The sequence below is a fragment of the Hordeum vulgare genome, chromosome 5H (genome assembly GCF_904849725.1).
Source record: "Hordeum vulgare subsp. vulgare chromosome 5H, MorexV3_pseudomolecules_assembly, whole genome shotgun sequence".
NCBI lineage: Eukaryota > Viridiplantae > Streptophyta > Magnoliopsida > Poales > Poaceae > Hordeum > Hordeum vulgare.
Window position 1 is genome coordinate 25,878,839 of NC_058522.1, and position 14,017 is coordinate 25,892,855.

The window sequence follows — 14,017 nt, forward strand, 5'->3', positions numbered from 1 at the left end:
GTGTCATTCTAGCTTCCTGCGTACCAAATCCTTTGTAACATTGTCAGTCGTCTCAACGCTAACAGCAATTCAGTGTCATCTTGGTCTCCAAATTGAAATCTACAGAATCAGATCTTGTATAGATCATACCATCATTGTATTGGATCTGTTTCATTTTGGATATCACCTTTACACACCTTGGGATTTTCCTTTTGACTTCATGACACCATCACTTTGGACAACCCTTTGTGAGGCAAAAATTGCTGGGACGTAGAAATTTGGCACCTCAAAGGGCATTCTGATGAAGTTTTAAATGCTCCACCATTCAAGACATGCAACTGAATGACTGTTAGTACAAAACAAAACTGAGAGGTCATGAACCAGACTCTAGTTTTGCTGTCACCAAAAATCTCCACAGCTGCACTGTCCATTCTTGAAATGATGAAACATGTTGGCATCTCTGACAATTATATCCCTTCTCCTTACTAAGCTCATGTACTTGATAACAGTATGGCAATCTCCACACACACGGAGATTCTTTGTAACAAAAATGTCCTTATCTTCGCTAAGAGTGAGGATACCGAAAGCTATTGCTAGCTTTTCGCTGTGATAAAGAAGTGCCTTCTCCTTTTCCTCTTCCTCAAGATCTTGTAGAACAAAACTGGTATCAGCCTGGTAACCCAGTTTATTAATATCTACCAGGATGTTATGCAGCTCTTGGTGTATCTCAGGTGACCGTGGATGAGATATGTCCCCGCCAATAAATGCATGTAGGGAGCCATTTGTCTCGATCCAACTACAGCCAGGGCTCTTCTTGAACCCCTTCTCCTTCTGTATTATTCGAACTTCTGCTGCCGCATCGAACCTCCCAGCAGCGCTGAATATGTTGGACAGCAGAACAAAGTTGCCGGTCCCCTCAGGTCCTAGTTTCTGGATCACCCTAGCCACTTGCTTTCCTAAATCGATGTTTTTATGAACCCGGCAAGCTGCAAGCAGAGCTCCCCATACACGAACGTCTGCTTTCATTCGCATGCTCTGGATAAACTGATAGGCTTCATCAAGGAAACCCCCCCGGCCAAAAGATCAACCATGCTGATATAGTGCTCCATCCTTGGAGTTATACCATACTTCTGCGCCATCATGTGAAACCAGCGTTTCCCTTCAGTCACGAGCCCGGAATGGCTGCACGCCGAAATTAGGCAGATGAATGTGACGCCATCGGGCTCACAAGCATGATTCTTCATGTCTAAGAACCAAACTTTTAAATAGCGGCGCTATAGCGTGCTATAGCGCCGCTATATAGTCACACGCCGCGCTACGCGAAGCTTGATTTTAGCTACGGCGGATTAGCGTGCTAATAGCGTGCTAGAGGTCATTTAGCGTTGAGATTGGGCCTCTAGCATAGCGTCCCGCGTCTCTGGCCTGAAAATTTTGGTCCAAAATTGAATTGCTACGCGGGCCAAAGCCCATGCCAAAGCGTAGTTTCAAAGTGTGTTGTTGGTATGTTGGTAGATGCCCATATTATGTAATGAAATGGATCATCTCATGATAGATGCCCCTATTATGTATTGTACTGTATGGTATATTGGTATTATTACGACTGATTCTATGTTTAATTTCTCATTTTTTATTGATTTATTTATACTAAAACACTAAATGGGGCTTAGCATGCTATAGCTGCGCTATAGCATTTCATAGCTTTTGGCCGAGCTGCCGCTAAGAGGCTTAGCGCGCTATTTAAAATTTTGCTAAGAACAGCGCAGTGACTTCTTTTCCGAGCCCATGGATTCCATATCCTGCTATCATAGTATTCCATGACACGATATCCCTAGACGACATCGCATCGAAAATCTGCCTGGAGAAAGCAATCCTTCCACACTTTGCATACATGTCAATCAAGGCATTACAGATAGAGGTTTCTGGTGCCATTCCACGAACTATGACAGAACCATGGCTGCACTTGCCATGCTGCAAAGCCGCCAGGTGTGCACAAGCTGGGATGAGTGACACCATTGTGCCAACATCCGGCTCTACATTGCAGACCTGCATCTTTCCGAAGACAAAAAAAGCTGCATCCGCCATGCCATTCTGCACATACCCTGACACGAGCGCACTGTAAGAGACCGTGTCCTTGGCGGCCATATCATTAAAAAGTGCGGTAGCTTCGTCGATCAACCCAACCTTAGCATACATCGAGAGGAGTGAGTTCCCTGCAGTCAGGTTCAGATTGCAGCCCAGATTTCGGAAGCAAGACATGCAGCTGTTTACCAATGCGGACATCAGCCAGGCTGGCGCAGGCTCTAAGAGAGCTGGCGACAGAGGTCAGAGAAAGGAAGCCCAGTCCTTGCACCAGCATGTCCTTGAACAGAATAAAGGCCTCCAGCATCCTGCCGCACACCACAAAGCCTCCGATGATGGCGCTCCAAGTAACATCGTTCCTAATGGCCATGGCCTCGAAGACCCTCAAAGCATACAGCAAGTTCCCGCACTTTGCGTACATGTCCAGCAGTGCGGTGCCGACGAGCACCCCGTCCTTGTCGTGGAGAGAGGCGCGGACGCTGTAGGCATGCACAGGGGCGGAGCGCGCTCTGCTGGGCGAGCAGAGGAAGGAGCGCGACGAGGGTGGAGGCGTTAGGCCTGAGGCAGGCGCGGCCCTCCTGCATGTGGAGGAGGCACTCCAGTGCGTGTCCGTACATGCCGTGGAGCGCGTAGCCGGCGACCATGACATTCCAGGCGACGGCGTCCCTGGCGGGCATGGCGTGGAAGACGGCGTTGGCAGGGCGAGGTCGATAAAGGCGGTGGATACGAAGAGGTCGGCGTGGAGGCCAGCGCGGGCGGCGTGGCGGTGGATGGCGCGGCCTGCGCGCAGGTCGAGCAGCGCGGAGCAGGCCTTGAGGACGAAGGGGAAGGTGTACTTGTTGGGCGGGCTGCGGTCATCGCGGAGCATGGCGGTGTAGAGCGCGAGCGCGCCGGCGGCGTGGGCGGGGCCCCGCCAGGAGTAGGCCCGGATGAGCGCGTTGTAGGCACACATAGATGTATTTTGGAGTGCGATTACATGCTGCAGGAGGGGTGGTGGAGGTGGAGCACGGTCAGTCATAAAAATTTGCTAAGTGTACACATAGATTTATTAGGTAAACTAGCAAAACGACCCATGCGTTGCAACGGAAAAAACAAAACATAATCTTCAATGATGATGACCACATTATGTTCGCACATCATCGCTTGATTTTGATTCAAATGCCCTTCAATAAGATATCCTCATTTTAATATCATTCCTAAGAAATGAGCTATAAATAAAATTGTACAGTATTCTAAAAAAGTGTATAGCTACAAAGGAAATGAGCATAGTAGAATGCATACATTATCAAGCCAACCATATCAAAGTTTAGTTGTATTATTACTGACTCATGTAGCGTTCTCTCCCTAGAAACCATACAGCAAAAAGCTTCAGGACGCAAATGACCAACATCCTCTAAATCAGTTCTCATACATACACTCTATAATATGAATTTAGATCATATACTTTTAGCTTCTACGACAAATAAATTGCAGCTAGGAATGTTGCGTTGGTCAGTTCGTTCATGAGAAAATGCAGTAGAAGGCCTCCATCCTAAAAGCTGAGACCACCACCGTCATCTTGTCGTGGTCGCCATGGAACTGTAAGAAGGAGCGCACGCTCAGCAACCACAAGTTGGTGGCTGCCATGTTATCTTCAGAGCCTGAGCAGATGATGAACGCAAGCTTATACCATATGCAGACCCCTCGACAAAATGGAAAAAAATGCTCAACTTTGTCAGCCTGGCGAAAGGTGACAGGTTAGTTCAATATGTGCCACTTGCTGGTGTAAAAACAGGGAGCAATGACCCGAAGTTATCTATAACATTGTAATGGGATTAAAATTAGCTAGTATTGTATGCGTGCAATTTTGTCATCTTAATTATGCAAAAACCAAAAATCTGTAGCTGAGCATAAATGGTTTGGTGCCCCTTGGATTGTTTTCTTGTCCTAACATAACCTGGAGGAGGTATCAAGGGTTCAACATTGAGCTTTGATTTACCTACATTATCCCCGTGATACTGGCCTTCGTGATGAACTAAATAGACAATTTGTAGTGCTGGGGTGATTCATGATGGATTGATAAGATGAGCTTCGCGACAACTACTATCATGCATAAGCATGGGTAACATCCAAAATTTCCCAAAGCAGCCATGTATTTATGTGTATTCTGTTGGCTTATTTCCCTCTGAAAATCGACAAACATCCACGCTTCTAATCTTATATCACTCAGAAAATCTATTAAACATCTACAAATCTGCTTTTGGAGTAAGATATTATAACCCATAAATAAGAAATTTTTAACTAAATTAGGCTTACCAATCTACATAACAAAATTTCATTTATCCAGTACTGATTAACTGTAACAGCACAAAAAATGAAGTCACACTCTCACACCTCAAATCTTGGGGCATACGCAGCCTCTTGAAGGCTCAAACATAGAACTATATCATGTGAATTTCCAACAGAAAATTAGGACTCCATTTGCCTGTTTGATCCTTACCAGTTTATTACCTCTCAGCCTTCCTTTTTCCCTCGTCGAACACCAATCAGCCCCGACATCATCAAGGGCAGTAGTGATGAGGAATTGACGATGACCCATGTGTATCGACAGTAGTGGCATCAGCAAGAAGTTGCTCGTCGGCGCGGCGCCTTCGGATTCGCCAGATCCACCCACCTCCTGCTCCTGCTCTCACCCGGGAAGCGTGCCTCCCGTGCCCTTCGTGTGCTCGCCGTCGTCGTCCTGCTCCCGATTGGATCGGGAGCCCCACCGCTGGATCTGCAGCCCTCAAGGGTGAAGGATGGTGGGGGTGAGGATATGGGGGCGGGTGGGGACGGGAAGAACACGACGATGGCGGCGCTGCTGGAGGGTAGCTGGAGAGGAAGACCGGCCGCTCGTGGCGACGGGAGACGTTGCATCAGGGACGCCGGAGACGGCAGCGAGAAACGGCGGCTGCGCGGGGCTCGAGGGCAGAAGAGGACGCGGCTTGGGAGGTGGAGGGCATAGGGTTCGGGGGCTACGGGGCATCTCCATCGGCGCCTGGCCTGGCGGTGGCGCTCGTTGGTGCCACGCCGGAGATGGCAGTGACCAACGGTTGCGGAGGCCGGAATGGATAAGAGGAGACGCGGCGGTGAACTGGGGAGGAGGGGGTTTGTGTAAAACTGAAACGTTTTTCTTCACTTAAATCGGTGTTGCGGGTTGAATACACAAAACATCAAGGGCTTTTTTGCAAAATCGCCGACGGACGGCAGAAGCACTCCGCGCTTTATTATTAGGGGAGATGCTGGTTGTTGGATTAGGATTTGTGAGACTAATTGTGTGGTGTTGATTGCTTCGTGTATTTTGTTGTACTAATTGTTGGGTGCACATAAGAAAGTTCTCGTTTGCTTGTTTAATAATAGTATAGACTAGTCGCTCACCCATGCAGTTGCACGAGCTAGTAGCATATGGAAAGTCAAAATCCAAACATATTTGACTTTATTTCATTAGCATTTTTTATGTATTATATATAGTATGCTTAAATTTATTTTTATATTTAATTATACACAACCAAATAAAAGTAGTTTGAAATTCTAACTTGTACACTATCATTGGAAAAATGAGCAGTAAGAAAAGGTTATTCGCCCAATTTTGTAACTCCAAAAGGTCTTCTACTTCTGATGCTCATTGACAAAGAGAACAAAATAATTCTTCACCATCTGAATAAGATTATATTTTAGGGTGGATTTTCAATTACAGCCAGAGAACAACAGAAATAGCCATATACGTATCACAAATGGGTTGACTTATCTAAAGAAGGTCGGGCAAAATAGAGTATCAATTATCAATTATGTTATGAATAAGACAATCATCCAATTGGATGATAGAAAATTTGCATGTATGAAGAGGTAAACTGATTTAAGGGCTGGAGAATTTAAATAATAAGGCGTGCTTCCATGCACACCATAAAAATTTTGTTCTTCGTGCCTACAACCAATCTGGGATGAACATACAAAAGAAAACCACACATCTATATATTATTTATTTTAACAATTTCATTAAGTATAATAGAATTCATCCGACATTCACTTAAATAATATGTTTGAATGTTATATTATTTAAGGGGGCAAACCAACGAACACATCATAAACTTATTGTCAATGAAGGTATCTTTCTGTTCTTCCATTTCCATTTCTACACTCTACTAACTGTGTCATGCTAAATGCATGTACCACGTTGTACTTCTAATATATATGAAATAATGAGAACAGATTGTTGTTGCACTGTCAATATAGAATTGATAGTATAATGCTCTTAATGTGGAAGTACATAAATATCTCCCACAAAATTGAAATGAAGAGAATGATATCGCGATGAAACCATTTATTTCTGCTTTAAGTTAATCATTCAGTTGAACCGCATAGGATGTGGACATATATTCAGTACATAACCCAAAAATAAAGTGCTGCTAGAATTTGCACAAAACAAAGAAAAAATGAGGCAGAAGACATTGCAACAAATCATATTAGGGGAGTTAGCCGATAATATGAAACAAAAATTAATTAACCATAACACTGTACTTGAGAATATACAGTTAACATACCATAAGTGATCAGACTAACACGTAGTGCATTTGGCCCGGGTAATTAAAGCTTATGTTCTTGATATATTATACCTTTGTTTGCTCCTTATTTTATGAATGATTGATTCAGTTTATTCAAAATAAATAATTCTAAAGATGTCTCGGATTTCAGCATAGATATGCAAGAAAATGGCTAGGGCACATTAATTGGCCACCATACTCAGAAAGGTTAGACTGTCTATACCATAAAATACCATTGTGCAATTACACATAATACGTGCAGATTATAAAAGGCGAATAGAAACTCATAAAGATCTTACAACTAAACTGGGAGATCTCCTTTATTCAAAAATAGGTACCTGCAGCTGGGAGTCGTGCCAAAAAACAGGCCCTTGTTCATCAAAATCAAGGCTTACACATGTCAGAATAATCCTAGCAGCAAATAAATCATACAACTTAGGAAACCAAGAGTATACTAAGTATAATATTCTGATAGAGAAGACAATGAAGAGAAGAACGAAACTTGGAAAGAACCACTGAAAATGCTCCAAACCAAAAACTATTTTGGAGTAGAATCTGAGAAAAAGAAATGAAATCCAAGTATGAGAAAACAGATGTTTCTTCCGTTTACTCTTGACCGTTCCTTCCAAAGAGCCACCATCTGATTTCACTCAAGCACACTTGATGTGAGAAAATAAATAAAACATAATAATTCTGGAGGTTAACTAATTTTTACAACAAAACATAAGAGAGCTTTGTTATGTCATAGACAACATAGTCAAGTTGTTGCTACTTGAAAGGAAAATATATATGCATGGTAGGCGTCTTGTTGTGGTTGCAGGCCATGCTGATCTCAACTCGCAGCATGTTCCTAGACCTTCCTTAATAAATTGTATGATACATCTGCAATTCAAACCCATAGCTATGACATGAGATAACAGAAAAAAATCCTCTGCAGTTCAAAATTCGTAGTAGAAGTAATTGTAGCATATGAGCTACCTTTTCCTTGTCCATCTCCATGGTCTTTTCCTGCAGTACACTCAGGTCCTGAACGCCCAATAGCTAGATCGTCGTCAAACGGTGGAGTCGTCAAGAGCTTGTTCCCAACATGTACGTGGTCATGACTGTTCCGGCTGGGGCGTTGCCGAGGTAGACCCTCAGTATCTCAGACTATGGCGGAGGCGAGGGCCAAAAAATTAAGAAAACACACGGATCAATGCCCTAGATTGTTTTCTTGAGTTTGAGCGAGAGATAGATTGAGATGGTCGTTGGGCATTGGGAGACAGATACGTGAGAGCTTTTTTACATGAGAGTTTGTTACATATACGTGAGAGATTGAGATTGAGAGACTAAGGCCGTGGGAGAGAGACATATGTTTTTTTTCCTTCGTGGCAGAGAGATACATGTTTTTTTTTCATCTCTGAGTTGATCTACACCGTAATAATTCGGTCCCACCAGATTAACGGCTCGTAAAATCTAATTAATGTGGTAATTTGTAGGGAGTCTCAAATTAGTATAGGTAGGTATAGATTTCGATCTAGTCTCCCCTAATAATAAAGCGCGGAGTGCTTCTGTCGTCCGTGATGGCGTTTTTGCAAAAAAGTCCCTGTCGTTTCACGTAATTAACCTGCAGTCCTTCTATAAGTCGGCTCGAACCGTTTTTTACTTTTTATGAAAACCCCCCTCTATTTAATCCGAACTAACCCGCGGTCCCTGCATCATCGGTGATTGAGCAGACGGGGCTGGGCCGCTGGGGACAGAGGGCAGGAGGAGCACACGAGGTCGGCGGTGGCCCGTCTAATCCGGCGACAGTAGGAGCACACGAGGCCGTCGACGGTCGCGAGACCACCACAGCAGGCCGCCGCCCCGCGCAGTCCCGAGGCGACGTGCGTGCAGATCGGGGTTGGCGTGAGACGCAGATTGACAGATTCCATTTTCGCCTTCCCGCCGACAAGGCAGCGTCGCCGGCCGACGACGGCATCCACCAGGAGCTGCCGGCCTCCGCCCAGAACGGGAGGCCCGGATCCGAGCCGGCGGCCGCGCCTGAGATGGAGGTGCAGCTCTTCCGCCGCGGCAGGGGGCCGACGACCACGTCGTCGCCACCGCCGCGGCGGCTAGGCTCGCCATGGCGGAGGAAGCCCCGGGCGCCGGCCCGGCCGCGGTTCCCATCTCCCTGTCGCCGCTCCTCCCGCCGCCGCAGATGGTGGTGGTGGCTCTCGACGCCACCCGCGACCACCGCGAGGTGGAGGTCAGGATGTCGCTCAGGGCGTTCGTCGCGCGGGGCGACATACTTCGCGGCGGCGACTCCCTCCTCGTGCTCGGCGTTCTCCACTCCGTCACCAATCCGAGTGAGGGCCGAGCTCCCCCTTTAGTTTGATCCAACCAATTCAGACCATCCAAAATGCATTGACCCAATGGAGCCTGCATTAGTGATTGTCTTATGATGGCTTCTCACACTTCTCTTGATTGAATCTACGATCTCAGTGCAGCAACTTTACTTCTTTTGTTTCTTGACAGATATATCAGGAGACTCGGTTTTGGAGGACATATTGTTGATCCTGATCTGGTAGTTTCTACTGATGCATTAGACATTTGTCTTCTTTCTTTTGTTAATTATTATGCACTTACACCTAGCTTTGTACAGGGAGAGTTGCTGTGTCCAGTGTGTCGCAGATTTGCAAATTCCATTCTTCCAGCATCGCCCGATTTCTCTGGTATAACTAGGAAGGCGATGCCAATTGCTCAAACCACGCCTACTGAGGCTGCTGCAAGTATACATAACTTACAGTCCCCTCGTGCACTGGTCCTCCTTGAAAGTGCCAGAAAAATTGTTGGACAAAGCACATTTCTAAAAGCTTTTCCTGGGAATGTGAATGACACTGCGGAGCCAGCTTTAGATCCTTCCCTTCGAAGACTCACTATGCTTTACTATCCTCGCAGCAAAAGCAGCTTTTCAGCATCTGAAAGGCTAAGCCCATCCTTGTTTCTCTGGGAAACACTTCGGTACTCTGTCGTTTCTACAGAGATCGCTTCTCGTGATAGAATGTCAAACTATTCTGCTCAATCGAAGTCTTGCTTAGAATCTCTGCGCAGCGAATTGAATTCATCGAGTGGGTTCATATTGTCTCTGTTGTTTCGTGTTTCTCACTCTGCACGTGTTCTGAACCGCCGTGAGGTTCTTCTGAGATTTGAAGGTATCCGACTGTTAGCAGGGTCTATTTGCTCTGGTATTTCTAGCGATAAAGATCTTTTGGATGCTACTAAGCGAAAAGGTATGTAGGGCACCTTGGCCCCCTTTGTACAATTTTCCTACATCATGGATTTTTCCCAGTGTTGTTTCTTAGAATTCACCTACTTTCACTTATAAATTCCAATAGGTATCACGGTAAATTATATAGTTATTAAAAAGATCAAATGGGTAACTTGTATGATGTACCTATTTTTGTGTTTTTGATTCCTGTTTACTGGAAATTCAAATCACTATACCATATTTACGTGCAGGAATATACCATATTTATGTATCCTCTTTCTCACATTTCTGTTTTTAATAGGCACTTCGCTACCTATCGTTTGTTGGAATTATGCCCTAGAGGCAATAATAAATGTATAGTTATTATTATAATTCATGTATCAAGATAATAGTTTATTATCCATGCTATAATTGTATTGAATGAAGACTCATTTACATGTGTGGATACATAGACAAAACACCGTCCCTAGCATGCCTCTAGTTAGCTAGCCAGTTGATCAAATGATAGTCAGTGTCTTCTGATTATAAAACAAGGTGTTGTTGCTTGATAACTGGATCACGTCATTGGGAGAATCACGTGATGGACTAGACCCAAACTAATAGACGTAGCATGTTGATCGTGTCATTTTGTTGCTACTGTTTTCTGCGTGTCAAGTATTTGTTCCTATGACCATGAGATCATATAACTCACTGACACCGGAGGAATGCTTTGTGTGTATCAAACGTCGCAACGTAACTGGGTGACTATAAAGATGCTCTACAGGTATCTCCGAAGGTGTTAGTTGAGTTAGTATGGATCAAGACTGGTATTTGTCACTCCGTGTGACGGAGAGGTATCTCGGGGCCCACTCGGTAATACAACATTACACACAAGCCTTGCAAGCAATGTAACTTAGTGTAAGTTGCGGGATCTTGTATTACGAAACGAGTAAAGAGACTTGCCAGTAAACGAGATTGAAATAGGTATGCGGATACTGACGATCGAATCTCGAGCAAGTAACATACCGAAGGACAAAGGGAATGACATACGGGATTATACGAATCCTTGGCACTGAGGTTCAAACGATAAGATCTTCGTAGAATATGTAGGATCCAATATGGGCATCCAGGTCCCGCTATTGGATATTGACCGAGGAGTCTCTCGGGTCATGTCGACATAGTTCTCGAACCCGCAGGGTCTGCACACTTAAGGTTCGACGTTGTTTTATGCGTATTTGAGTTATATGGTTGGTTACCGAATGTTGTTCGGAGTCCCGGATGAGATCACGGACGTCACGAGGGTTTCCGGAATGGTCCGGAAACGAAGATTGATATATAGGATGACCTCATTTGATTACCGGAAGGTTTTCGGAGTTACCGGGAATGTACCGGGAATGACGAATGGGTTCCGGGAGTTCACCGGGGGGGGGGGGGGGGGGGGCAACCCACCCCGGGGAAGCCCATAGGCATTGGGGGAGCCACACCAGCCCTTAGTGGGCTGGTGGGACAGCCCACAAGTGCCCAATGCGCCAAGAGAAGAAAAATCAAGAGGAAAGAAGAAAAAAAGGAAGGAGGTGGGAAGGAAGGGGGACTCCTCCCACCAAACCAAGTCCAACTCGGTTTGGGGGGGGGGGAGTCCTCCCCCCCCTTGGCTCGGCCAACTCCTTGGGGGTCCTTGGACCCCAAGGCGAGGCCCCCCTCCCTCCCACCTATATATACGGAGGTTTTAGGGCTGATCTGAGACGACTTTCTCACGGCTGCCCGACCACATACCTCCACGGTTTTTCCTCTAGATCGCGTTTCTGCGGAGCTCGGGCGGAGCCCTGCTGAGACAAGGTCATCACCAACCTCCGGAGTGCCGTCACGCTGCCGGAGAACTCTTCTACCTCTCCGTCTCTCTTGCTGGATCAAGAAGGCCGAGATCATCGTCGAGCTGTACGTGTGCTGAACGCGGAGGTGCCGTCCGTTCGGTACTAGATCGTGGGACTGATCGCGGGATTGTTCACGGGGCGGATCGAGGGACGTGAGGACGTTCCACTACATCAACCGCGTTCTCTAACGCTTCTGCTGTACGATCTACAAGGGTACGTGGATCACTCATCCCCTCTCGTAGATGGACATCACCATGATAGGTCTTCGTGCGCGTAGGAAAAAATTTGTTTCCCATGCGACGTTCCCCAACATGGTTGACCCGGAAAGTGAGGGTGAAATATTTCCTGATATTCAATTTTGGAAGCAGTGTGCTGATCCTGTCCTGGCTCAAGATCCATTTTCTTCATTGATGTCAGCACTTTTCTGCCTGCCCATTGAAGTTTTGACCTCCACAGAATTCTTCATCCCTATTGTTCATCTATTCTACATTGTTTGTGTCATTCAGGTATGCTGTTCTGCAATCTCCCACCACCTACATAGTTCTGTTATGGTGTATTTCTTTGTAACATATGTATTGCGCTGTAGGCACTGATAACATGCTATGGACAAGAAGCTTTTGACATATCAATCTTCCATGGCTGCCTTCTTAACGATGTTTGCCAGGAGATGTCAGGATATGATATTGCTAGAGAATATTTTGTATCTAAGCACATCGATCCCTTTTGTGAAAAATGCCCAATCTCAATCTATATAAGAGAGGTGATTACTCAATCTCAATGGCTAGAAAAGTACTCACGATTTTCGTTCTTTGCATATAAATTTGACATAGAAATCATAAAAATTCTATGAACAAAAAAAATCATAATTTTTTTACATATTCGATCTTTGCATATATATGAACATACAAACATGCGTACATAAATCTCCTCCAAAACGTCTAATTCAGCACACAGTGATGATTATATTGTTGCAGTGTCAAAGCTACCAATAAATTCATAGCATGGAGAGGTGCAGTGGACATTCTTTGTTGAAATGTCGAAAAAGTCTGCACTGAATCTCTTTGTTGGATGTAAACATGAATAACGTTTCAATTAGAAATAAAATTTGGAAGCACAAATATTATTTGAAAAAACCCTGATTTGTTTCTGAATGTGTGAATTATATTTGTAAAACAGGAGTGTTTTTGAATTAGTGGATATTATTTTGAAAACAGGTCCATTTTCTAAAATTTTGAACAAAATTTGTAAAAGCAAGACTTTTTGGATCTCTTAGCAATTTGTTTTTTGCGGATACAACCTGGAGCTCGGGGCAGGGCCTTGTCGCCGGCGACGCGAGGCCGAGGGCGGTGTGCGGGCACGAGGAGGCAAGGTCGAGGAGGGATGGCGCGTGGGCGCAGGAGGAGAAGGAGGCGGGGTCGACGAGGGCGGCGTGCGGGCGCAAGAGGATGCTGGCCGCCGGCTTCTAGTAGGGGCGAGGAGGCGGCGCACGTATGCGAGGAGGCAGGGTCGAGGAGGCGCAGGATGACATCGGGAGGCGGGGTCGAGGAGGTGTAGTAGGATGCCGACATGTGGCGCTCCGGCGAGGGCTTGGCGAGGCGGCGCCGGTCGCGAGGGCTTGGCGGCGGCCAACGTACTACTTGGTCCCCTCGATACTCCCTAAGACAGAGGATACGACTGTGGCAGAGCAGGCTGAGGCAAGGCGACTTGTGGGATGCGCCTTGACGAGGCCGAGGTGGCCTCCTCGCGGTCAACGCGAGCAGATGAAGAAACCAGCATGAAGCGACGGTCTGAATCGGGGTCGGACGCGTGAGGCTGCTGGACGGATTGGTAGCGTAGGACGACGACTTGGCGGGCCAGATCGGACAACAGCAGAGGAGGAGCTCGAGGATGAGGCGGGCAGGTGACACATGCTTCTGGGCGGTCTGAATCCGGCGACTTGACGAGGGAGTGCCGACGACAGTTTTGAACTCCATAGTGTCAGCGTCATTTTTGTTCGTCTGAGTCCCCTTGTTCGACAGAGAAGAAAGATGGTGAGAATAGAGATGAGATTTATGGTTGGATTGGGATGGAGAAGCGCAAGGAAGAGCCGACTCATCGGCGTGGTCATGTTGTTGTTGCCCGCTTCGTAATGGACGAGGGCATGAGGAGGTGCGCGTGCGCGGTGAGATCTGGGAAAAAAGGAAGACTGCAGTATGCCGCTGTTTGCAAGTCCCTCGATGGGGAATTAATCTAATCCGCCTGTAGCCTGCTAGCCGTCTTGTGCGAGATACACACGGCGTTATGAGGGACCCACGCATCGGTAAATCATCTCGCGAGGTCCA

The 14,017-nt window shown here is 46.2% G+C and overlaps 1 protein-coding gene and 1 pseudogene across 1 annotated transcript; one reads left to right on the forward strand and one right to left on the reverse strand.

The window, feature by feature from the left end:
* Positions 1 to 378: 378 nt before the first annotated feature.
* On the reverse strand, positions 379 to 3,010 carry LOC123396237 (annotated as a pseudogene).
* Positions 3,011 to 8,721: 5,711 nt separating this feature from the next.
* Positions 8,722 to 13,162, forward strand: LOC123396238 (E3 ubiquitin-protein ligase PRT6-like). The gene is made up of 6 exons (XM_045091247.1): positions 8,722 to 8,944; positions 9,086 to 9,162; positions 9,241 to 9,868; positions 10,148 to 10,161; positions 12,008 to 12,278; positions 12,948 to 13,162. The coding sequence occupies exons 1-6, from the start codon at positions 8,722 to 8,724 to the stop codon at positions 13,160 to 13,162; spliced, it is 1,428 nt and encodes a 475-aa protein (XP_044947182.1).
* The last annotated feature ends 855 nt before the right edge of the window (positions 13,163 to 14,017 follow it).